The 24,988-nt window shown below is 45.5% G+C and overlaps 4 protein-coding genes across 4 annotated transcripts; 1 reads left to right on the plus strand and 3 right to left on the minus strand.

Moving 5' to 3' along the window:
* Positions 1-2,861: 2,861 nt before the first annotated feature.
* AOL_s00004g397 (uncharacterized protein) lies at positions 2,862-4,462 on the minus strand (the record flags this gene model as incomplete). Its single annotated transcript, XM_011119046.1, has 2 exons — positions 2,862-4,294; positions 4,363-4,462. 2 exons carry the CDS (start codon positions 4,460-4,462, stop codon positions 2,862-2,864), a joined length of 1,533 nt encoding a protein of 510 aa, XP_011117348.1.
* Positions 4,463-18,588: 14,126 nt separating this feature from the next.
* On the minus strand, positions 18,589-21,551 carry AOL_s00004g398 (uncharacterized protein; the record flags this gene model as incomplete). The annotated part of the gene is made up of 9 exons (XM_011119047.1): positions 18,589-18,633; positions 18,818-18,906; positions 19,240-19,420; positions 19,554-19,691; positions 19,931-20,579; positions 20,730-21,019; positions 21,116-21,199; positions 21,290-21,383; positions 21,478-21,551. The coding sequence occupies 9 exons, from the start codon at positions 21,549-21,551 to the stop codon at positions 18,589-18,591; spliced, it is 1,644 nt and encodes a 547-aa protein (XP_011117349.1).
* Positions 21,552-22,168: 617 nt separating this feature from the next.
* Positions 22,169-23,056, plus strand: AOL_s00004g399 (uncharacterized protein; the record flags this gene model as incomplete). Its single annotated transcript, XM_011119048.1, has 5 exons — positions 22,169-22,351; positions 22,417-22,493; positions 22,550-22,879; positions 22,944-22,970; positions 23,038-23,056. 5 exons carry the CDS (start codon positions 22,169-22,171, stop codon positions 23,054-23,056), a joined length of 636 nt encoding a protein of 211 aa, XP_011117350.1.
* A 705-nt stretch (positions 23,057-23,761) lies between these two features.
* On the minus strand, positions 23,762-24,592 carry AOL_s00004g400 (uncharacterized protein; the record flags this gene model as incomplete). The annotated part of the gene is made up of 5 exons (XM_011119049.1): positions 23,762-23,852; positions 24,002-24,072; positions 24,143-24,211; positions 24,323-24,380; positions 24,471-24,592. 5 exons carry the CDS (start codon positions 24,590-24,592, stop codon positions 23,762-23,764), a joined length of 411 nt encoding a protein of 136 aa, XP_011117351.1.
* Between the last annotated feature and the right edge of the window lie 396 nt (positions 24,593-24,988).

Here is a 24,988-nt window from a genome sequence, read left to right on the forward strand (position 1 = left end):
TAGTGTTTTAGCCCTTTGAAAAGAGAGAGCCATTCGAATAGATTCCGAAGTTTCGCGGCCGGAGCATTGCGGACTTTCGCTGCACCCAGTGGTCATCCCGAAAGCGAGACCGCTCATCAAAGTCCAAATTGGGAATTTCCTACCTTTAACGGAAAGAAAAAGAATTCCTCGTATTAATATATTACTTGTTAGTTTATAGCCTCGGTTTCGGGCTATTTTGCTTTCATACATAGTTAGATCGCGATCTTAGTCTTAATTTGGCACATTCCTCGTGATGGGTACCAAAAACCGGTGTTTGATATGCCAAACCCGTTACCAGGCGCTATACCCTACATGAAAGGGTATCAGGTCATCCTACAGTCGAACAACAGCCAAAGAACGCCACTTAAGGTGCCATGTGTGTAAGTCTGTCTGTATGTTTTCTGTTAGTTGCTAGTAGTCGCTAGTTTGCATCTATTTCGCAATTACAATATAAAATTGTAAACTATAACCGCCTTGCATTGCAACATTACAACAGGTAAAGTGGAGATATAAGTCTTATACGTAAGCTCTTTGAATGCCACAATCGATATGGTATTAATATTGTTGCAAAAATTTTAATTTTATGGCGTCTCCGAGATGTTCGTAACTGATCCAAAACATAATCAATTCCGGTATTGCCGTAGTTCGATAAAGAGGGAGATATACATACAATTGTTACTTTGTCACGATACCTTCTGTACGGTATAATCCGCGTCGAAATCCCCACAGTGGCACGGTGGCGACGGGTCTCTTCTGCCGTCCGTCCATCCATCCATTGTCAATGACTCCAGATACCAACATCGCGGCAAATATTTGAGAAGTCCGTGAGGAGGGATCCATTTTGTACATGTCTCAACTCTACCGTCTCCGCAAGTGCATTTCACAGCTGAAATGCAAGACAAAAGTAATATCTCAATCGAAGGATGATCCCTAACAAGTTCGAATCCACAATCCCCACACTTTTCTCCTAAGGCTTGATCACAAGCAGGCGCAGCCGCATGGTTCTTTTGAAGTCCAAAAGAAGCTAAACTCTTACATACATTTTGTTATCTTGTTGGTTTCAATGGGTCATACCATTTCTAACATTTCGAGGCCAAAGCTCTGGGCTTCTTTTGAAACGGAAAATTTTCCAATCCCTTGAAAATGGGGGAATACTCGATCGCCGTTTAAGTTAAAAACAATTGGCCTTCTTATCACCGTGAATATGTTTAGAATTCATTTTGAATTCCCATGACGATGTACTCGATCTCCATAATTGGGCAATGTCCAGTCCCATACCGGTGCTTTTAAGTTTTTTTGTGTCCATGGGAAACTCTATCAACCCCGATGAGAGACATCCGATAGAGTTCAAAGCACATGTTAACGATTGAAGCAATTAACAGGGCAAAACGAGTAAAATCGAGAAAGAAACAAAAAGCAGAAATGGAGAATCTCCGTCGGCTAACGTCTCTGCATTATTAGCGATTTCAAAACGGTTTGCACATGTGGGGATATGATTTTTTTCCTTTTCCTTTCACCGTTTTCTTTTCCCCCTTCTCTTTCCTTGTTTTTCCTTCTTTCTTTTGTATGTATGTAACGGGGTGCACGAGTTGTCTGTGAAAAGTGATTTGCCAATTCTGAATCACGATCCCGGTGCAAAACAGAGAGAAGGGAAGAAAATTTTCAACAGAACCCTGGCTTTTCGAATTTTCTTACGTTTTTCTTTTCTTCGTGCTTTAAACACCATATTCGGAGATGAAGTGAGGGGCCTTGTTTCTCTTATTTTGCTTACGAGTGGTTGGGCATTGTTGGAGACCGGATTTTTTCTCGCTGTGGTCTTCGTCCCGAGGTCAGGTTCAATGAGCAAGAAAGAAAGAAAAAAAAAAAAAAAAAAGCTAAGGGAACAGCCAGGGTCGAGGGCAAAAAAGTCACTCATATCACGAGGAGAGTGTGAATGGACCAAAGCTAGCTAACTAACGCCAGCACACTTTGGCACACTCAGACTAGCGCCGTATGTAAGAATCACGAAATGCCCTAGTCGATTGCGAGTGCGAAGAGCGAGGATGAATGGAACGGTGATGTTTTCGGAGTTTCGAAAAATTTTCATTCTCTTTTTGTTTAAATTTGTTTGTAACTAACTAAGTAATTTTGAGGCAGTAAAAAAAAGGGCTATAATTAAGTACACATGCTTTCTTTTGGTGACTTCTTTTGTGCTCTGTCTCTTTGGCTTTTTTTTTTTTTTGGTCGTAACATGTGACATATTGGAAGGAACTGTTATACAGATATAGTTGAAAAGAAAATGAGGAAGAGAAGGCAGAATATGATACAGTAGAAGAGAATAGTAGAGGTCGTAAGAACTAAGAATGACAGACCGTGAAAGCAATACCTTTTGAAATTTTAAGGTCGTGAAAAGTAGTAGCAGCGTAAGGAAATATACAACGCCATTTTTGATAGAAGAAAAAAGACAAACCCAGGTTCCGCCCAACGCCATATGCCCAAAGGTCAAGCACTGTTATTATCGCTAAAGCCTCGCAAAAACAAGAATCGAAGGGAAGGCATATTACGCCGTAGCCGAAATCCCCAAAGTAAAAAAAAAACAATCAAGTGCGAGAAGTGAAAAGAGAAAGACAAAATCAAGTCGGTGGATGACCCAATGCGCCGCGCCGCTCATACCGATGAGAACCGTTGTAAACGAGAAAATAAAGAACCGTCCCGGAACCCATGATATGAACAAAAAGCCAAGGAAAGGTATGAATTAAGCGAAGATGCAGCGATGGCTCCGACGGTCTGATCGACAGAGGTAGGGGTCGTTCGTATAAAACAAGAGGAGGGTATATTGTAGAAAAATTTTCCAATTTTATTTACCAGCCAGCGAGGTGGTATTCGTTGGGACCAGGACCATGTTCAAAGTGGTTGTTCCAAGATCCAGCACGGCCCTGCTGGGGGTACTCAGTCATATTCTGCATGTCGTAAGCGGTATGCCTGCGTCGAAGGACGGCATTGGCAACCTTGTTCTTTTGCTGCCTCTCCCAAAGGAGATGCTTTCGCAATGATTCGGTCAACTCGGTGGCAAGCATGTTGCGACGAGTGGTACGAGGTGACTGAGGGAACGCAGAAGCGGACTTAACCATGGGGATAGCCCGGGCGTTAACAATTTGTTGTTGGATAGGTGCCTCTCGAGTGGGAGAGAGAGGCATGGATGGACCATTGGGAGAGGATGTGCGAGACCTAACAACAGGTGCGGATCGAACACCAGCGGCACGAGCAAGGGCCTCTGCGCGGTCATTTTGGTGAAGAAGGGTAGAAAGGAGTGACCTCCTGGAAGTGAGTTGTGGTCGAGGTTCTTCGATACGAGAGAACATAGATGATTCCTCGCCGTCCTCAGAGCCATCCTCGCTAACAGAATCCCAGTCATCCTCATCGATGGCGCTATCATCTTCATCTTCAGTCATGAAGTCATCCTCTTCTTCTTCCTTGAAGGTTCGGGTCTGAACTTCATCAACGAAGGCGGCTCGCTTGCTGCCACCGCTGGCGACTCTGCGAAGGCTGTTGGAAAGTGCACTACCATACCTGGATCCATCGTAAGATCCAGAAGCATCAGATGGGCTAGAGCCAACGATGAACATACCACCCTTCTTTGGCTTGGTAGGTTCTGGTGTAAGCACAACTTCCTTTTCCTTGACAGTGACCTCCGCGGCAAGCTTGGTGGATGATCGGTATGAGTTGGAAACCAATCCTGGACCAAAGCCACGGACGACACTGTGAGAGCTCTTGATGCTGGAGTTGGATCCAGTGCTGTTGTCAGATGCTGTAGAATCGTTCGAAGACTTCTGAGTCTCGGTAGTGGTTGATGTGACAGGGGCAGCTGGGACAGCGATGGGCTTGGCTGGCTGCTTTGTTGGTGACTTGGAGTGTTCCTCGATGAGTTGTTCGACTTCATTGTTGTTGAGATTGCTCATCAACCTAGCCAAACCGACTGGGTTGATATGCCTTTCTCGACCAGAGCCCCGTCGGCTCATGGTGCTCTGGTTAGAATGGATGCTGGAGTGTGGGTATCTGTCATTGGATGAAGCAGATTCTACGCTGGAAGACAGAGCAGGTACATCCTCTGTGCTGGATGTGCTGCTCCTGGATCTTGTCGACGCAGATGACGATGTGGATTCCTCTGATTCTTGTAGAGAGGCTCTAAACTTGCTAACGGTACCAGTGTAGAAGGTTTCCTGGTTCCATAATCGCCAGCTTAGATTCTCTAATCGCCTACCGTTTTCTAGCGACTCGGCACAACGAGAAAATACTGATATCCATTAGATCCATGTTCCAGAGAAAGAGAGCAGAAAACTGCAGGGGAAAGAATTCACATACTGGTCCACATTCCAAAGAGGTTATCAACATTATGTGTGTCGATTTTGCTGATATTGTTAATGCTGAGAGACAGCACAGGGCTGTCTAATCTGGAAGGCATGGCTGATATGCTTTTTTAAAATTGTAATTGTAAAAATCCTTGGTCCCGAGGTGTGTAACTCTCAGTTGATAAGGAAGAGAGATGTCGGTATAACAGTGATGTTTCGAATGGGTAATGGATGATTGTCGGTTATCAAGAGTGGGAACGTCGTGCTTATATTCCAAACCCTTGTAGTCGGAGACAGGTATTCGGGACAATGCAAACGAAGATTGGAGGTCGGAAGAGATGACGATGGATGCAGGAAGGGATGCGAAGGGGATGATATATGTAGACCACTTGGTGAGGACCGTTACTATATGCAGGAGGAGAAGAAAGGCAGAGGATTGGGGAAGAGGAGGTTGAACGAGTGTTATATGTATGGATGATGCTATGTGGAAGTAACGAGAGTGTGGTGTGCAGAGGTGTGTGGGAAGGAAGGGGTTTGGTTATGTAGCGTAGCTACTGAGTCCTGAGTAAGTACTCTGTAGTCTGGAGCCCGGAGAAAAAGAAGCAATTACCGAATTTGGGGGACAACAACCACCACTCCAACATGGACAACACCCGAGGATTCTTTCTCTTGTCCACCACTCTCACAAGAAGAAGAAGCATCAATTCGCCGGCTCGATTGGAAAAGGGAACGAACTGGACACTGAAAGAATGGCCATGGGCGTCACAGTTACTAGTCTAGTGGGCAGCTAACCAAACTTCTGAACTTCCCCGGGCAAGTGTGTGTGGAGACCATCTTTTTATCTTTTCTTTTTCGGTGACCTTTTGTTTTTCGCACCGGAAAAAGAAATTCACAAACTGTCTTCCACCTGACCGTCTCACAGAAATAAGAAAAGAAAGAAAAAGGAAGAAAAGAAAAGAACCCCATCCGCTGAATCAAGATTTTCCCAGGGGACTTCAAGGGAAGGGGGTCTTCCTGTTTTTTGAGCATGGGGTCACCACATCGGTGCACCACACACACTTTTGCACCCATACATTACATACAAGTAAAAAAATCCTGCCTGGCCTGGGGGTAGTTCATACCTTCGAGAACGTCGCCTAATCGTTCGCAGAGAACCGGCAGAGAGAGGATGTGGTAGAGAGGAATGGACGAAAATATGATACCTAACTCCTACTCAGACAGAATTGGTTCTGAGACGACGGAATAATTCGGTCCAAGTTCCAAATCGTCAATACTTCCAACTCTTCTATCTTTGTCCCATACCATATCCGATCGATTCCAACGTTGTCTGTCTTTCCAACACGGCTTCTTTGGGACCTTTGTCATATGGCCTTCAACCAAACAGAGCTTCGTTACTTACATACCATGGTCACTGACACTGACAATTAATTCTATGGCGGAGCCGTAAGTATGCGCCGTGTATATCCCCTTAAGGGTTACTCGATCCGCTCCGTGAACAACATGGCCGGTGGCATCACGACGCGCATAAAAACCCCATACGAATGACCTCGGACGAACAGAGAAGCTGTTCGATATATGGAACCCTCCATTGTTCCCCCACACGCCCTGTTTCTGCTTTTCTGGCGATTCGTAATCTGGAAATTTCCAGGTTAACTTCCACAAAAGAATACACCCTCACTACAACATTTTGCGAAAGAACGCACGTCCGTTGGTAACAAATACGAAGGCGGACGGAAACAATACTTCCATCCCGTAATGTCGATGTAATTGAAAATGCGGGTGAAATGTCTCTTCCACCGAAGCCGCCCCAGTGTTCGCTGTGAACAGCATATAAAAGTATGCGGATTTGAATTATTCCCTAATCTTTCCATTCCTTCCCTGTTCCCGTCACCGAAACTACCATTCAGAGAAACTCAATTTCCAATTGTTGGAACCTTTCCAATTTAGGAATTTTTATTTCTTTCTGGGGGTCCTCCAGTCTCGGGGCACAGGGAGTCGTTCCCCCTGTGCCCTCTCCGAAGCTCATGTTTTTCTTATTTTTAGCCGCTCCACTCTTCCTAAACGCACAGTGTCTCCCCCAATTAGAAGACATTACACCATGAGGCAGCCGTTCACGAGACAATAAAATCCACCACAGTGGAGGGATCCCGAAACCCGACGGTAGGGGGTGTTATTCTTGTTTGCAATCAACGAAAGGGCGGCTGCGGCTTCTCCTATCGGGGCCCTCACCGGCTACTGCTCTAAAAAGGAAATTTCCAATAGACGCTTTTCCTTGACACTCCAGTGTTTGTGTGGGGAAGAAAGTCACGGGAAGGGTCCAGGAAAAAGGGTCCAGGCAGCACAGTACAAAGAACAATAATATTGATTGACGGACGACGATGAGACTAATTAAAACATCTAACGGCTCTCCACGTTCAAAACCGCCCGGCCGCCCGTTCTTTTGTTTGCCCAAAGATGGTTTTCATGTGAATGACTACAGCTTTGACCTTTCAAGTCATCAAATTACAAACTATTGGAGGACGATGTTGTTCCTGGTGTTAGCATGTTGTAAGTCTGGGGAAACTAATTCTCAGGTCAGGCTTTCTTGCCAACCCGCACAGCCTTGCTTGCTTGCTTGTGAAGACTCGAGCGAATTCAGAGTAATTCGTATGTTCAGCCCACGAGCTCGAAGCTTTCCCTTACTCGATTAGATTTGCATGATTTGAGAATCATCCCAGATCGGAATCCGCCTGTCTCGACATCAAAAAGTTACGCCGACCCAAAATAGAAGCATCTGCTGGAAAAGCTTCATGTACACGGATTCGTGACTCCTACCAGGTGTCTGGCGTATTAGACCCTGATAAAATTATAAAACGCGTCCTTCTATTAGAGTTACAGGTCATCTTGTCAAATAAAGCTCTTTTGTGGGGGAAAGATACTCAGGGACCAAATGCAAGAAAACAGCTGGTCGGTTTTCGTGAGCATATTTTGCATTGACAACTCATCGTTTGGGTGCTCAAATCACTTGATTGTCGCTGAACAGCTGACCTGATGTGAACTGCTTTACCCTGCGCCTCAAGAACAAACACACAAAAAAGGACCCCCATAGATATTTCGCCTTCGAACAGGCGAGCGCGGTATAGTTTTATGAATTCAGAAGCTTAAAATCATTTGAATATATGGGGTAATATTGTCTCACCTTGTTTGAATCCGCAGTCACCTGTCAGGACATTTCATCGAATAGGACCGCCTGCCAAAATTACCATATGCGCCTGCGTATGCAGAACATCATGAACCAACGGTGAATTGCCGCCTCATACTCACGCCACGTTGCGTAGATTTATCCAGAGATAAATATCGATCAAACTGGTGATCTGGTAAATACGGTGCTAGTGGAATGCAAGATCAAAAATGAGATCCGTGGCAGATGAGTTTCTGACACCTCGAGTATCGTATCATATGGTAGTGCAACAAGACATTCTTTCTTCATATGAATCCATATGTATAATTGGACACTCGAATTCAGAATAACAAATAGTTTCTACAATTATAATTGTGTACCCCCACGTTCTTGCAACTCATCTTCAGCTCGATTTGGTCTTCCTCCGCTTCATACTCACCATTTGTGTAAAGCTGGTATCCGTCTCAACCCGCTTCACATATCCCGAGATATATCATTCACGGTAATGCAATGCTTCCCGCCGAGTCACGGCGGGACATTGTTGAACTCATCGATTCCGAATCCCGTTTCGACGTGTAACAAGCGGGGATGAGGGGTAACAATGGACCCTAGATGGCAAGAGAAAAGGGAGGGGCAGTACGCTGTTGAAGCCTTTGGACCCCCTCGTGTATGGACGCAAATCTTGATTGGACACCAAATTGCAACATCGCGGCCCCTTCCCGCAATTCTTTAGCCATACTCCTATTAAGCACAGCTGTTAACCGACCCTTTAGGAGGTTTGAAACAGCTGTAGTAATTTTGCAAGTGTAACCTCAATCGAAGACCGATCTTGAAGCAACAGTGCCACGAAGAAAAAAGTGATGGTCGCTCGAGCATCGGGATCTGGTATCTGTTGAGCAAGATCCAACTTTTCTGTGCCTGTGAAACCAGATCGCAAATCTTCCAGAAACACTGAATAAGTTGCCCATACACATGACCAAGAATATCCAATTGGGTGAGCTCAAAACAATTCCCCCGCAGTTTCAGAAGCTTCCCAATGACTCGATTGAATCGTCCAATTACGGACCTCGTGGGGCTTCGGCTTTCTTCCATAACGTGTGCACGCGTGCACATAAAAATTTTCGTTCCCCACGGCTCCTTTTATCCAGCTCCGGTTACAACAGTTCCGCATCGGCTGTGCTCTCATGCAATTTGCTAATAGAGATTTCGGAAACTCTCCATTATTCGACCTTCCAAAGACCATTTTTTTGCTTGTCGCAACACGCGGTAGTAAGCCCAGGTTTTGGGGATTGAAAATTTTTTTCGTTACCAGGTGACTCGTCGAAATTTGAGGAAGGAGTGGAAAAACGTGACGGCTATAGGGCTTTAAGCATCGAGCTCACCCAGTCCTGTGGGTTCAGAAGGAGTTCGTCTTTCCTAATTCTCTCCTGCTCCTTTATGGAAGAAGTCACGATGCTGGCCTTCCTAGACCTTTAGTTCGAGTAGGTCGTTGTTGATTCGCTTTTCATCAGTTTGTCAAGCATTTAGACAAGCTTGCGTTGAGGCGGGGCCAGAGAGTGGGGGCGAATCCGGGCCAATCCCAGAACGTTAACCACAGGTCTCGATCTGGAAACTGGTCGAGAACCGTCCTTTTGCCTCCAAATTGTATTAATGCCCTGAGGATACCACGAGGTAAACTGGGAATATCTTTACTATCGATGCGCCAGTACTGGTAACCGGGCACGCTGATCGATTGAATGAATGAATGCTATTAAGCTCTTGGAACACAGAGCCCTTTCGTCCGGCCATAAGTACCTTCTAACTTACATATGTACTTGTAATGTAAGTACTATGTAATGTAAGTAGGTACATAAGTCCGTAAGAAGGGACGATTGATTTTTTTCCATTTTTTTTTTTTTTTCATTTCTGAATGACCAGCTTTTCGGCCAGCTAGCATTCAGGTGACCCTATTCTTGTGCCTTGGTCTCAAAAAAGATATATATATGCTGACACCAAGTTTCCAATTCCGATCTGTAAAATGTTTAAAAACCAAGGCGGCAAGGAGCCTAGATCCCGATGTTAGCTTACGTATAGGACATCTCGATTGGCTCAGAGTAAGGGGTTCGATCACGGGAATGCACATCCGGCAATTAATCATTATATGCTTGATCATTGTTTCGTCAAGCTGAAATTAATGTCGAGCTCGGAATTCTCCATGCATGTCCTACTTACTATACTATAGTACTAGGCCTATAGCCGACTCCAAACTCGAGGCGACTGACTCTATCTGTCAATCTGATCCCGTATCATCCAGGCTGATCAGTCCTCCTCATGGCCGTAAACAGTACATTGAGCTCGAGACTACCCCAAACAAATCAATATAATGAAGCTTGATTTTCCAAAATGACTGGGTGCATTGGATTCAATGCAGCAGTATCTTGGCGATATCGAAGTTGAAGTCCCGTGGGGTCATCCGTCCGCACTGAGCAGCCTTGAGGGTTTAGGCTAAATCGCACTATGGTCCAAAACCAGCTCACCTAGCTCAGCCCTGCCAACTTTGGGACAGCTTCCCAGGGTCCACGGCTAGGTACTACTATAGTATGTCCTTGGTTAGTTAGGGCAGTGTGTCTCTAAAAATAAGAGCACATGACGATGGAAAAGAACGCAGAAAAGAGACATCGAAAACCGGACCATACATAGATTTGTTTTTTGTTTCGGAAAACCAAAATCTCAGCCTGAGCTGTATGTAGTATCCCGTACGCAAATCCGTCAGCCAGAACTTCCGTTTTCCGTTTTCCGGTTGAAGTCAGTCAGGATACTGTCGTACGTCGGCAGCTCGTGATTGGATAGATGTCGTGGCCTGGCCATGGAAGAATTTTCCGTGGTCGCTTGTCCACTCGAGAGTACTCTCAGGGCATTAGCCGAACGGAAGTCACAACGACATCTGACCTTCGAATAAAACACCGCAGCCGACACCCCGTGAGCAGAGCAGGCACTTGGACGGTTGTCCTCGGTACGTCTCAGTCCGTGCATTGTATTTCACAAGCTAAAACACTTATAAGATTCTAAGGGATCCAGGACCCTTAACTAAAAGGATCGACGATTATAAGGTACTAGTAGTATACCGGCAGTATAGTGGATGGACCCTTAACCGTTAAAGTTAGCAGATCTCTCACCAGGTATGATCTGATCATGAAGTAACCGTGTCTTCACGTAGATAGCGGTCTCTTTTCGTTAGAAATACGAATAGGCAGTCTAGTCTAACCTTTTAGTAACCCCGAGACGGTCACGCAGCGCCAGTAGACCCATTCCGAGCCCGTTCAGTGGATGGAATAAATGGTTTAAGCCCGATTTAATGTTAAACTCATGATCGATTAGGTTTCTCTTAGCTATATTGTGGGGATCCGATGGGGAAATCCCTTGTAGCTTGTGCGTATCATCTTCCCCGGATCGAAGGCAAATTAATTTTAATTCGATCAGACGGCAGAAGAAGAAAAGTATTGATAGTGATAGGAATGTATTTTTGAAAATCCGGAGATGGCATCATGAGACGCTCCACATACCTCTCTCGTACACGGACGGCCATTTGGGGGGGTATCTATTTGTATTCCAGTTTGGTTCAGACGAGACTCTGAGATTGCACTATCTACAAACAGGGCTATCTCCGTGCTGTGCTGCTGGATAAACTTCGGAGAGAAGTACAACCGGGGTCGAATTTAAACCACGCAAGGTAAAACAGAAAAAACGTGTCGTTCTCGTAAATAACGGTTCTTCGGATCGTAAGGCGTGACCTTCCAGAACTCGAGACTAGAACATCGGAGAAATTGAAATTTTTCGTTTGCAATTTAGCCTCTGCATAGAATCACACGAAGAACGTTTCGTGGAAGGAAGCATGTACCTTTGCGACCGCCATTATCCGTGTGAATGGCATCACTAGTTTGATATGTAAAAGTAAGTAAGTATGTATGTATGTAAGTATGTATGTATCATGAGCGGAAAGACTGTGATTCAGGTCGTGGGGTCCAACCTGATCCTACTTACATCCTCTGAATAACTGTAAAAGAGTTATAGAGATGTCTGCATGGAAGCGCATGCACAACCTTCTACCTATACGAGGTCCTCGCAGCAAAACTGCACAAGAGATGCAGCGCAGTGGATCAAGCGACCTTTCGAATCGAAAATATTCCCTGCAATTTACACAGACAATACTTATTTACTTCTACCCCACGTATACCTCTGAAGTTACTTATCTACTTAGTAAGTACTTACTTATTTACACAGTCTCGTACTTTCATTGCATGGAACCGGTACGGCTCTATTCACGTTGACCTTTTTTTGCAACACAGAAAACTCAGAATTTCGAAATTTTACATTTAACCTTGTTCGTGACAGATACCCTTGCTTCCCCCATCCTCGTGCTCCGTTAGTCTGCCTGTAACCTCGATGTGCCTCGAGATTTTACCGAAATCGCGAGATTATTTTGGATATTAACCGAACAGCAAAAAGCGTGGCAGTGGGACCCGGAAGACCTGCCTCCACGCATCATCTGGCTCTTTCGCTTTCACCATGCCGTGATTGCCGTCCCATTTCCATTACACAGCAGGAATATCAGGAGCTTGCTAATATCACACAACGAAAAAGGCAAAGACAATATGAACCCGGACGAATCAAAAGGATCCTATCTCACCTGAGAATGTTGTGCATGAACTTTAGACATCGACATGCTTCTCAGACTTCGGATTCTGATTATAGGCGTTTCATGCTGGATTTCTCTAACACACCTTTCGATGGACACATCAACATACAGAAAGGTCATGAGATAGATGTATGTACGGCGAGTCTGCAATCTGACGGTAACACAACAGGTATGTGTGTATATAATAAGACTTCCTAACATTGCAGGCTTTTCCTGCAGCTAGCTCTCTCTCTCTCAACAAGCATACGAGCAAGGTTCGTTGATGCAAGCTGAGCCTGCAGCGACATGGAAATACCAAATTCTCGGGTCCTTCTATGCCGTCTGTGTCTTCGAACTCTCGTTTACCTAAACGACTCCATGTGTATCAAATTTGCGTCGAGTCAAATTACCGTCATCAAAGCAAAGCCTCTTTGTCGCAAAAAAGATATACAAATCTATTTCGGCATATCATGAATGAAATCCCTTCTATTACCCGAGGTTATGGCCCGGCGGATGAAAATACTCCAGGTCAAAGCTCCGGGCCAAAGGGAAGCAATCAATTCGGTGCTGACCTCCCCTGAGCTGACACGACACGGGCCGCAATAATGAACTGGTGATATATATTCATATTGAAACGAGGCATACACACCCCTTCTCGGGTTCCCCATGGGTGGGGTTGAAGGACCTGACATGGAAGAAATTTTACCGTTTCGGGGTTTTCAGTATGGCGAACCAGAGATCACAATTGCTTCACGATCATGATGCCGGCTAAATCCCAGCGGAACCATTCCGGTATCATTTTGCCTAGAACCATACTTGATGAAGCCTTAGCGGGTCCCAAAAACGAGAAACGAGACTGTCTCATAGCGTTTGTGCGATAATGCTGGGGAAGGAAGGGAGGAAGTATTGCGATAGCATCCAATTTCATTGCGGGTCGCTGACGATGAAGGGGCCGACAGCCAGCGACCTGGGATTTTGTCAGAGCGCACGTGTGTGGGTCCATTCTCCACGAATGAACTCTAAAGCCGGAAGATGGTAACTTTGGATTGGACCGGAGGGCTTCACTAGCTTCCCCGAAATGCCGTGGCGTTCAGGAGGGACCCGAAACCTCGGAACCGGATACACTTTTTAACCTTGGCATTTCCTCAAAATTGCATCCCATATGCATGACCGAGTCAACCAACCAAAGAACAAGCACCGGAAGCATGGGAAGAACGACGCTAGCAGACGCTAGCCAGGGGTATGCCCTTGAACCTGGTCCACCCCCACGACCCCAAAGTGCATACGCCAAGCGTAAGCAACCCTGCTGAACGTGACCAGTCAAGCGCCACAGACGAGATCTCGCTGCGACTTCTCGACACAGAATGGCTCGATGTCAACTGTGTGTCAAGGAAGCGATCCCGATAACCTGTTTACTTTCGACGACAAATGTCCACTAGCTTCTTGGCCCCTTTATTGATGCAATTTCCAAAGATGCCATCTCCTTGACTAATAATTGCTCGATTTGGGAATTTCTAACGAGTTTAAGTGATAGTGGAGGCCTGGTTTAATGTCTTGGCACATTATTCGTCACGAAACACTCAGAAGAGCATCACGGGACAATACAAAAGATCCAGACCGTCTTGTCAACACAAACGAAAGGAATGGGGTGTATCGATAGACCCGACAAATTGGATTCTCAAATTATTGGTCGAAAGTGAGGTGATCTTCTCACCCCCCCTCGCGGAACCGGGGACGAACACCGCTTTCGAGGTCCCGCTCTGTCAATGTCTCATTCGATGATCTTCATGTCTCAATCTTCTAGACCTCGAGGACCTCATCGTAATCGTCAGGAACGGGACACCAACGGGCGGGCACCAACTTTGGGTATTCAGATCCAAACCCAGCGCAGCGGAGCGGGGCTCATTAGCTAAATCCATTCCGCTTTTTATCGTAAATTGAGACGCTATTCGCTTAGGGCAAGCCATACTATCGATGTCGAAACTCAATATGACAAACTGTGACTGCTTGTGAATGAATCCAATACCAATACCAAGCATATGGATCTGCAGGGTCAGGTGCGAGAAAACCCATTTTTAGGAGAGGGGAGAGGAGCCTAGCAATCAAAGAACCTGGTATACCGGTAACGATAATGGTAGCCCCGCGGTAGCTCGTTGACAATTCGCAAACTGGAACTATCTCAAGCGAATCCCCCAAATTGTCAAAGTCTCGTCTGCTCTAAACGATTCAGCCACGTGCATGGCCACAAATATGGGAGGGTATCGCGAAATGAGATTGAAGATGGCCGCTGACGTAGGCGATGCATTGTTGTAATCAATCTCATCTGCAGGACGCATATATCCAAATCCAAACAAGTCTAATTAAAAATCAACTTCAGCAGAAATTGGAATGGTATGTAACCAAGCACTCAAAGCCAAGCGGCAACAATGGCTCGCCTCTAGCCGTGGTGGCCTGGCCTCGCCCCCTTTGTGCGACATCATCATCACCGTTGCATCCAATTGTGTGATCAGTCTTCCCCACGAAATTGTATGAGTTTGCTTCCCACGCATGCGAAACCCCCCACCACGATATACAAAACGAGCAATCAAATACTCCCATTTGGCGAGGGCATCTACTCATTACGGCTTCATCAAAGAGGCGTCCTCCCCCAATTGGGGCCTTTGAAATATGTGGGGGGGCTGTTTGTACCCCTCGCACATGACCAGTCTCCCCCCATGTATAAACCATTCCTTTTTGCAGGTTTTAAAACTCCATTTTTAGGTCGCCGAATGAGGGTTCGCGTCCCCTCCAAATAGGTAGCAGGTTCTGACGCCAAACATGAGAAACAAATCAGTAACCCTTTTTCTATTTCTTGGTCTTTGGAAATTTGAAAACGGGGTGAGCAAGAAATCCTACCGGTATGCCTCGCACGGAGGGCTTCGTTATCAAAAATAGCGTCGACCTTCCCGTTGATAGGCGTTAAGCGAAACGTGGGAATTGGTTATTTCTTCAAAAGTTAGAAACTCCGGGGGGGTTTAAACTTCATGATCAAAAGTGTAAACCCGAACGACCTGGGACCCCCAATTTGTCAAACTTGGCCCTGAAGGCTTCCCAACCAACCAATTTCAAATATCAAGCACACCATCGATATAAAGCAAAAATGTAGCCGGCCGGTTGATTTTGGGTTTTCTTCAACGCCCGTTGTTTATGTCTTTTTTACCATGTGGGCATTGTTCGTGATTTGAAACGTGACCCCATGGGATTCATTGTCGGAGAGAATAGACAATCTTAGGAGCTTCCTATTTACTAATTGATTCATGACGATCCTAGGGGAGAAGTATGTACAGGCGTCTTTCGACAGTATACCCCGGGGCATATTCTCGCATAACCAAGCACAAAAAACCTTAAAGTCTATCTTAGGATAAAAGAGGCATGCTCATTGGGTGTAAAGCATAGACCCTTAAAGCACCCAAGCCTCCCGAAAGAAAGAAAAAAAACTATAACATATATGTCTATGCTTTAAGCAATTCGACACTACTGCACTTACGGAGACATATTCCACAAACCAGCTTACCCGCTTTAACCCAGGTAATCGTATCCCCATTTTCGTCCAATGTTAAACTAATCTAATGCAAAAAATACTTTTTTCGAACGACTCAAAGAAAATAAGATCTTCATGGTGCACGTGGACCATACACATACATGGTTTCGCATATCTGGTCCCGATATCTCGAAACCATTACGAAAATAACAGATCATCTGGCAAAAAGCCTCAATTCCAGGCGCCCCGCATCTCGTGCGGTATGTACGTATGTATGTAGACCAAGAGGAAGAGGCAAACCCTAATACATAGAAAATACAATTTGTCAATGCAGCCGGAAAATCCTTCTCCCTTTCCTTGGCCAGAAGGGGACTTCGAACGCCCCGCCTTCGATCCCGACGCCGTCTACTACATACTACACTATCGGATGAAAAAGAAAGAAGCTATTCCCGTAATAAGTCACTTGCCCCGTGAATTGGTCTTGAAAAAAATTCGGAACAAGGCAAGACAAACCCCAATTACGATATTTGGCGGGTCCTCGTGATGAGGAGCATTTTTTTTTTTTTCCTTTTCGAATGTGCTTTTTGCGGCTCCAGCTGCGTACCGCCTTTTTTATATGATAGAAAAATTTTCATCCCATTCTCTTAGTACTAGTGCGGTGTAGGTCTCAGCTGTAAAGCTTGTATACTTTGCTATACTACAACACTACATACTAGCGACGGCGATATGTTCGGGGACAGTTCGGCAATTTCCAAGGTATCGGGTATACTAGGTCAAGCATGCCTGATTTTTTACTCTGTCTTTCTTTCTTTCTTTCCTTGTAATGAAGCAAAGTACTTTGACCAGGTCTACACGCAGTACGCAGCACGCGCACGGAGTATGGTATTTATGTAAGTACGTACAGGCACGAGGCCTGGTACATAGACACCTTCTCTTTTCAGAAATCATACGATGTCACCAGCATCAAGCATCCAAACCACAATGTCTTCCTAAAAAACAAAAATCCCTTTTTGAGAAAGAAACATGACCAAGCGCCCCCTCGGCTCCCCGGGAAGGGACCATATATATAAAACTCTTCATTTAGTCCTACTACTAGCTTTCTCGATCCACTCGGCGGCCCCCCAAGTTCTGCCCACATGCTCGTTTTTCTTTCTTTCTTCCCCACGAAATTATAGATATGTAGATGCCTGATGTAGCAAACTTCTAGACGAGTCTCACATCCCATTCATCCACATGTTTAACGAGCTACTTTCCATACACGAGAGGGAAAGGAAAAATAAGCGGATTAACTAGGCAGCCAGAAACGTGCTTTGCTCGGTAGACCGTTTGGCCACAGCCACGAGTAAAAGAATCAAAGAAAGACAGAAAGAAAGAAAGGATATGATAATCCTAGACAAGCTTCTGATCCCAAGCGCCAGGGACCAGGTTCGATCGAATGAAAAACATTAAACAAGGTCTACCAGGGACTTTAACATCTTTGGACCCAGATTCTAGGTACGTACCTGATTGAACATACATACCCCCCCGCTTTAGATCCACGCGCCCAAATTAAAGATTTTGATAAGCATTCCAAAGAGATGCAAGGTTGCAACTGCGACCTGGGGGTCCAGAGAGCTGGAGGGAAATGGTTTGTATTGGGAGAGGAGGTTATACCGTCTGGTATATACCATATAATGTATAATGTACGTGCATATGATATAGCTACCTACTTACTTACATATACAGACGAAGCTGCTATGGTGTCCATTATCGTGGTTGATATGATATCTATCCTACTAAGTACCCCCGACCTAGTCCATAGCTTATATTATACTTACCAGACCAGCTTATACTCTGAAATACGAGGTCGAGCAAAAGATCTGATCCTAAACTACCTATATACCGGCATATGTATGTATGTATACCTGCATCTCTATGCTATCTAGAAATAAGAAATAGTAGACCCGTGAGCAGATATCGATATCTATGCTATGTTGTACATACAACCAAATGGGGTTTCTTCCCCCAAAAACCTCCTCGTAATCGAAATTCAACGGGTATCGAGTTTTCTTAGCCTGATATGCTTATCTTCAACTTCGTGACCCACGCAATCTCCACACTCTCCCACACACACACTCCCACGCACTACTACACCCTCCATCATGTACTTATGTAGGTAACATATGCAAAGAGCCATCCGGCCGAATAGCCGCGCCCCGCTCTTCTCGCTATATTATAGATCGATATCCCACCCGCCGCCTTCTAGCTCCTCTTGAAAAGATTTCTTTCGTAACCGAAAGAAAAAAAAAAGGTTAGAGACGACATCCCGCCCCTCCACTACAAGAAAGAAAGAAAAATAAATAAAGTTGTTGTAGTATACTAGTAGCGAAAGCGGTCTCCGTGATCATATGCTGCTCGCCGTCCTACAGGGTCCTACGATCAAAATCTGTGGCAAGTTCCGGTTCCGGACTTGAATTCTACGACTAGAAAAAAAAGAATAACAAGACTCTTCCGATATTTACCGTCCGAGAATCATGATCAGTTTGGTAATCCACGAGAATTAGAGTATACAATTTTGCTTTTTCTTCTTTTCTCCCCCATCGACTTTTTTTTTCCTTCTCTCTTCTCCTATCGACCATTTAGGATTCTAATAAATAAGAAGATTACATCTATGAACGCCCCGAAGCTGGTGGTATGATGATCATGATAATGCTGAATTTTCGAATGGGTAAAGGAAAAATCCGCATCCGCAGCTGATCGAGCTTAGAGGATGGCGAAAAAAATAAACAGGAGAACAGTGCACTGCATGCGCCCGGAAAAACCCACCCTGGCGCAAAAAAGCGACAGGCCGGCGGCCTATCCGCACGTGAAACAGTCGTATCTGCATGCACTTCTATCACCAACAAACCCCCGCACTCGAGGTTTTTTAGAAATCGTCTTCGCCACTGCCTGACACGATGACATTGTTTATCTAATCGAGAATAGAGCACGTGTTAGCATCGTTCTCGTATCAAACGTCGAATGGTTATACTGGGATGAAACACTCTTTCTTGAGCTCATCTGCAGGGCCGCGTATTTTTCCCGTCCAATATAAACTTTTCAAACGGTGGAGCGAAACCGTTAGGCAAATATGATTGTGATGGTGTATAGCATACCTTCAAGACCATACGGCAGAGCTGGGTGGCGAGCATGAGCTGCTCCCGCTTGCCTATCAAAGGATCAATAACAAAGTGTTCCCTCATATCTGTGTACAGCCCGAAGCAAGAAAAAAAAAGTCAGCAGAGTTCCCTGTTACTATTTGTAAAATTCGTAATTTGAAGATGGTGTGATGAATTTGCAACATAAGATCGGTTGACAAAAAGTTGCTGGGCACCTGTGGAATTGAGCTAGCATCATGAAGCAAGCTGTAATAAGATGTCGAACAGTATGGACAGCGGCTCGGATAAATTGGCGACCACGGTGGAAAAACCAACAGGCGAACAGCGAACGATGCATACCAACAGGGGACCCAGCAAGTTTGGAAATCAGGCACAAGGGGAAATAGAAGGAGATTGAAGCTCCAAGCTTTTGGGCTTACCGTTACTGCCTGTTTGCATGCAATCAACACCGAGTCGGAAGCTCTTCTCCCGAACTTGTCGAGATTTGATCTGGGCTAGGGTCTCGATGGGTGATAGGCCAGAGTTCTCAGCAAGGGCCATCGGAATCGCATCAAGTGCATTGGCGAATGCTCGCATGGCATATTGTTCCAAACCGGGTCGCTAGAAAGATGAGAGGTCATTTGATCAGCCATTCCAGATCTTTGGTATTCCCAGCATCAGAAACTGCAAGGTAGGGATGGTGTAGGTGGCAATTCGTAATTCCTCTTTCAAATGCGCTCTGTTAATATCTTACCTTGTCAGCTTCTTCAGCTACTTTCAGTGAGCATGCAATCTCAGCCGCTCCTCCACCATAGACGATGCGGTTATCCTTGACGAGATTCCGTACCACACATAATGCGTCATGTAATGCTCGTTTAGCTTCGTCGATGATCTGTGTATCCAAGTGGGAAATTAGCCAGTAACTTCAACCGGTTTTTCGCTTCCAAGTGCTTCAGGATAGTGTAACGATGGAGTTAGGTTGCACTAATATTGTCAAGTGACAGCTTTTTGTGCAAGGTACTAAGTTGAAAATGCCACAAAGCATGGATACTCTCGCTACAGAAGGCATATTTTTCTGTACCTGACTCTAGCTTCGTTATGCTATGCCCTGCAGGATGGGACCGTGCTTACCATCTTGTTACTTCCTCGCACGAAAACAGTGACGGCCCGGGTATTGGCACAGTCCTCGATGACTAGCATTCGATCTCTGGTGGTTCCAAATGAAAGTTCCCTTACGATACCAGCTCTCCCTAGCTTCTCAGCCGATAGGTCTTCGAATCTGGGTACGATCCTTCCGTTCGTGGCGATGGCGATGAGCTCGATCTCAGGTCCTCCTACCCACCTGACCGCGGGAAGTTCGTTCTGTAACAGAAGATGGTTGGCTTCGTCGTCAAACCCCCACTGGCAAATGACCAAGTTGGCACCAGTGTCCTTGATTTGTTTAACCATTTCCTCGAATTTGCCTTTCTCGTAAGCTTGGAGCTTCTTAAACTCATCCACGCTAGTGATATCTAGCTTATGCTTTGTCTTTGGCTTTGGGGGCTCGAATGCGCATGTCAAGATGGCAAGCTTTGCGTCCTTCACTACTCGGGGCATCTGAGGATGCGACATGTCTTTGTCTATGATGACGCCCTTGACTAACACGGAATCTTCCAGGGCACCTCCAACCTTGCCGTCGACCTTGATGAGCTCGAAGTCAACATCCTTTCGCTCCAAGTCTGCTACCGCCAACACTGCATCAACGGCAATCTTGGTGAACTTGTCGTGGGCTATCGATACGCTATAATGCCAATTTATGTTAGCTAATCGTCTGTAAAAGGTCACCTGCCGGCTAGGCAACTATCTCAAGCTCAACCTCCGGGCCTCGAAACAGATGTTACAGGCCCTTAAGTTACAGCCATTTTGTCGCACGGGATACTAAGACACATACATCTTACTTCCCAAGCTGGTCTTGGCCGATCTTAGCAAGTTTTCCGTGTTCTCGCGTGTGAAATCTACCACGTCTGAGATATTATCTAGATGTGCAACGGCAATTTCGCAGGCTTCGTCGTAACCGTCCGCGATACGTATCGGATGAATGCCTTTATCTATCAGATCCGCAGCTTGTTCCAACAATGCCCCGGCTAGTACGACAACGCCTGTGGTACCATCACCGATCTCGTCATCTTGAGATTTTGATAGCTCGACGAGGAGTTTTGCAATATGATTTGTGATTTCCATCTGCAGGATGGGATGGTGATGTTAGAATGACATTTTAGCTGCAAATTGTAGCACTGGACCACAACTAGAAAAACTTAAGGGGTTTCATGCTCGAACCTGACTCAAGATGGTAGCTCCATCGTTTGTGACAGTAATATCACCGTCTGGGGATATTAAAATCTTATCCAACCCTCTTGGTCCCTAATTCGCGTCCAAAATTCAACCAGTCAACCTTCCGTTCATCCCCGGTATATGCATGGTATTACGTGATATCGTGGTATTTGTACTGACTAAGGAGGTCTTGACGATATTGGCAACAGTCCGGGCAGCTAGGATATGGGATTTGACAGCTTCGGTGCCATGCTGTCTCTGCTTCCTTCCCTGGCTGTATATTGTATATTTGAATTAATACTTGTTCGACATCCGCAAAAGCTGGCAGAAGTATACATAGAGCTGATAGGACAAGGAATAAAACATACTCTCTAACGACGATGAAGGGTCTCCCCATTTCGTCCTGCACCAGGGCAGCATTCGATAGATCGAGCTGATTCATCGTGGGCAGCTTCTCCAACGGCCTTCGCGACGTGCTATTAACGAAAAACGGTTTATAGTGGTATCAACGGAGCTGGATGCTGTAGTAGCTTCTGAACTGTGAGGATGTTACGCGGAAAGGGGTATTTTCAAAGCGTCGTGTATTCGTTTCTGCCTGCTATGAGCTTTCGTAGTGGGGCCTAGTGCGAGGTTTCGAATGTGCAACGACAAATTTATCGTTGGATAACCAATCAGTGGCGGTGCAGCTTTTATCGATATGGAATCATGCGCCACACGCAATGCGGGCAGGTTGTAGGTGTGGCTGGGCATGGGCGCCACACTGCGTTGTTGGGTGAACGGGTGCCGCCAATATTTTGCGTGCGCTTTGTTGTGCTCCGGATTGTGCGACAAACTCCCCATCACCAACCTAGCTACCCCCATCGCATATCGTCAGTCCTTAGCTTCATCTCCTTCATATCCATCGCCAACATCACACGACCTCCTACTGAGCCTCATTGCGGGTCGCACTATTCTAGCTTAGTGTAATTAGCAGCTAGCTGCCATAAGATTGACAGCTCTATCAACTTTAAACGCGTTTTCCAACACTGCAAGCTCTAAACGAACATCGCGATAGCAAATATGCCGTTAATGGCAAGTGGCCGACGTTCCGCTTCCGATCAGGGCGGTTCCTCTGATGAAGAGATGAAACAAATCGAAGAAAAGCCCGGTGAAGAGGAAGAAGAAGAAGAGGGAGAAGGCGAAGAGGGAGAAGAAGAAGAGTATGTGGTCGAAAAGATTTTGGATCACAAGTATGAAGATGGGGTATGAGGGCAATTGACTCTATTCTATATGAAAGGGCTAATTGCTAATTGGCTTCTTTGCTGCAGATCCTGAAGTACAAGGTTAAATGGAAGGGCTACGAAAAGAAATCTGATCAGACCTGGGAGCCTGAAGACACTTTGGAGTGAGTGTATTGAAGTCGCTCCATTTATCACTGATTTTGCTGACAATTTCGAACAGAGAACTTGTTGCACTAGAGGAGTATCTTTTGGTGATCGGCGGCAGGCCTTCACAGACACCTGGTAAAAGAGGTCGCAAATCCACAGGCGGTGCCTCTACGCCGGCGCCGAAGAAAACCCGTGTCAAGCAGGAGACTGCCGGGGAGGACGAGTGGGATCCCCCAGCTGGTAGTTGGGAAGACGACGTTAGAATGATTGAGACTTTGGAACGCAATGGTGGAGATCACGTTTGCTATATCCAATGGGTCAACGGCCGACGAAGTCAGCATCCTCTGCACGTTGTTTACCAGCGTTGCCCGCAAAAGATGCTCAAGTTCTACGAATCTCACTTGTAAGTTTCGAAACCCTTCCAGCAATTTTAAATTTAAATGTGAAGCTAACGGTTTCTTATTTAGGGTTTTCCGTGATTCTGCTGGGACTATGTAAGATGAACCTTGCGATTGTATATTAGACCATAATGCATTTACGCGATGCTAATCATGGTGATAGCAAAACGGCGCCGCAGTAGCTTGACACCACACGATTAAGCCTGCTATCTCGCTCGCGTTGCTCGTCTCTGTAAACCGAAGTGTCCTTGAAAACAGATTCTGAGACTGTCTTAAAAGGTTCTCACGGCATACATCCCTATCGATATTTCCATGTCTTCAACTCCGGACTGGAAAAGCAAGTTCAGTCTCGTTCATGACATTGCAGTGCGTTGGTTTCCCGAAAGCTACGCCAATTATTGATCAGTCCTAATTACTCCTTTAGTAACCCTAAACTCTTCCTCCTTATCCTTCCTAAAGGCACTCGTCTGCCAATCTTTTCTTCCCGTCTGTCTATTTCTCCTCGCAGTTTGGCATTTGCTATTTCCTGACCTCTTCCTCTGGTGTTCCTCCTTTTTTTACAGCGAGCTTGTTTCCTATATTATTCTTCAATTGAGACATACTTTAATTACCCGCGCGAGCGTGTTTAGAAGGCGACACATTAAAGAATGCAATGATATATTGATGTCTGAGGGGCATCGCATTATGAATATATTATATTTTCAAGGAGGGATGCTATTCATGAGAAACCAGAGAAGCGAATATTCGTAAATCTCGTATATTAAAAATGATGTCAGCGTATAACGACTCTATTCTAGGCTCTAGAGTACGATGCATCGATACCGCGTATGCATTATAAGATCCCGGAACCAAGTAAACGCAAAAGGAACCCTAGGAAAAACCCCCAATCAAGCAGTTGCTTGCTGCTGTTGTAGCTGCAGATAGTAATATCCACCAGCTGCGAGAGCGGCAGCAAGGACAGCGTAAACGATACCGGGGCTAAAAGAAGTTAGCGTTTTTGGACACAAGGATTCCGGAACACCGATAGCAGGCAAGTTGCGAAACACAACTTTACTACACTCTGTGTTCCGTGTATTTGTTTTGGAGGAGAAGAAAAGAGGGAACGGAACAGAGAGTATTTGACGTACAGGCCACCTGATGATTCGCCAGACGATGAAGCAGCAGATTGGGATATCTTGATTGGTTTCGGGTCGTTCTCCTATATATAAAAGATGTTAGACAAAGCCACCATTACAACATTTCTATAGACCTGTAATGTGACCACATACGTTTCTTTTTAGGTTTCCAATAAGATATTTGCTAAGGATCTCTCGAGCTTCGTCCGAATGTCCAACATCCTACGGTTGAAAAAAATTTTTAAAAAAAAATGTCAGCAACTCCACTCTACTAATTCGTCCAAAACAGCGGCAAGAGCGAACTGTCTAAACGGTGGCGTGACAATCGTGTACCTCGAAAGCCTCTGTTCCATCCTGACCAGCAACGTCCAGCATAACCTCTTCACCTCCCCTGTCATGTGATTCGAACACACATTAGCTCAAGTATCCAGTAATATAGCTCGGAAAGGGGCTTACGAGCTGTCAAACAGATAGTACATACGGATGCTCATCAACGAACGGCGACACGTCGTAGACTTTATCGTCAATGACGACGTACATGCTCTCCTTGGTGTCATGCGCCGCTACATCAGCGTAGGTGTATTCCTTTGTTTCGGTCGCCATTGTATCTTCGAATTTAATTCAATCGGGTATTCTGTAATTCTAAAATGGATGTATATTGAAGAATCGGAAAGGTAATAGATGGATCCGTGTCTAGGTAGTGGATATTTGTCCTTTTGGGCGCAAGAAGCGAGTGAAGAGGTTGAAGGAGGAAGAAGCTAGGTATGTTTCTTTTAGTGACTTGGTTTTTGGGATGTGGTTGGAAAAGAACAGCAAATAATTCGTTGAGAAGGTTTCACAGGGCGCCAAGCAATCAAGCTGCCGGCCTTATTTAATCTCGTATCAACCTTTCGTGTTCGGGAAACTGACAACCGATTCGCCGGGGGGGAAGCTTAGTCGCACGTGCAGGAGGAGCTGCTAATCTTATATTCTTACCTAAGTCGAGTACCTTCTGTCTGC

This window comes from Orbilia oligospora, assembly GCF_000225545.1.
Source record: "Orbilia oligospora ATCC 24927 unplaced genomic scaffold scaffold00004, whole genome shotgun sequence".
NCBI lineage: Eukaryota > Fungi > Ascomycota > Orbiliomycetes > Orbiliales > Orbiliaceae > Orbilia > Orbilia oligospora.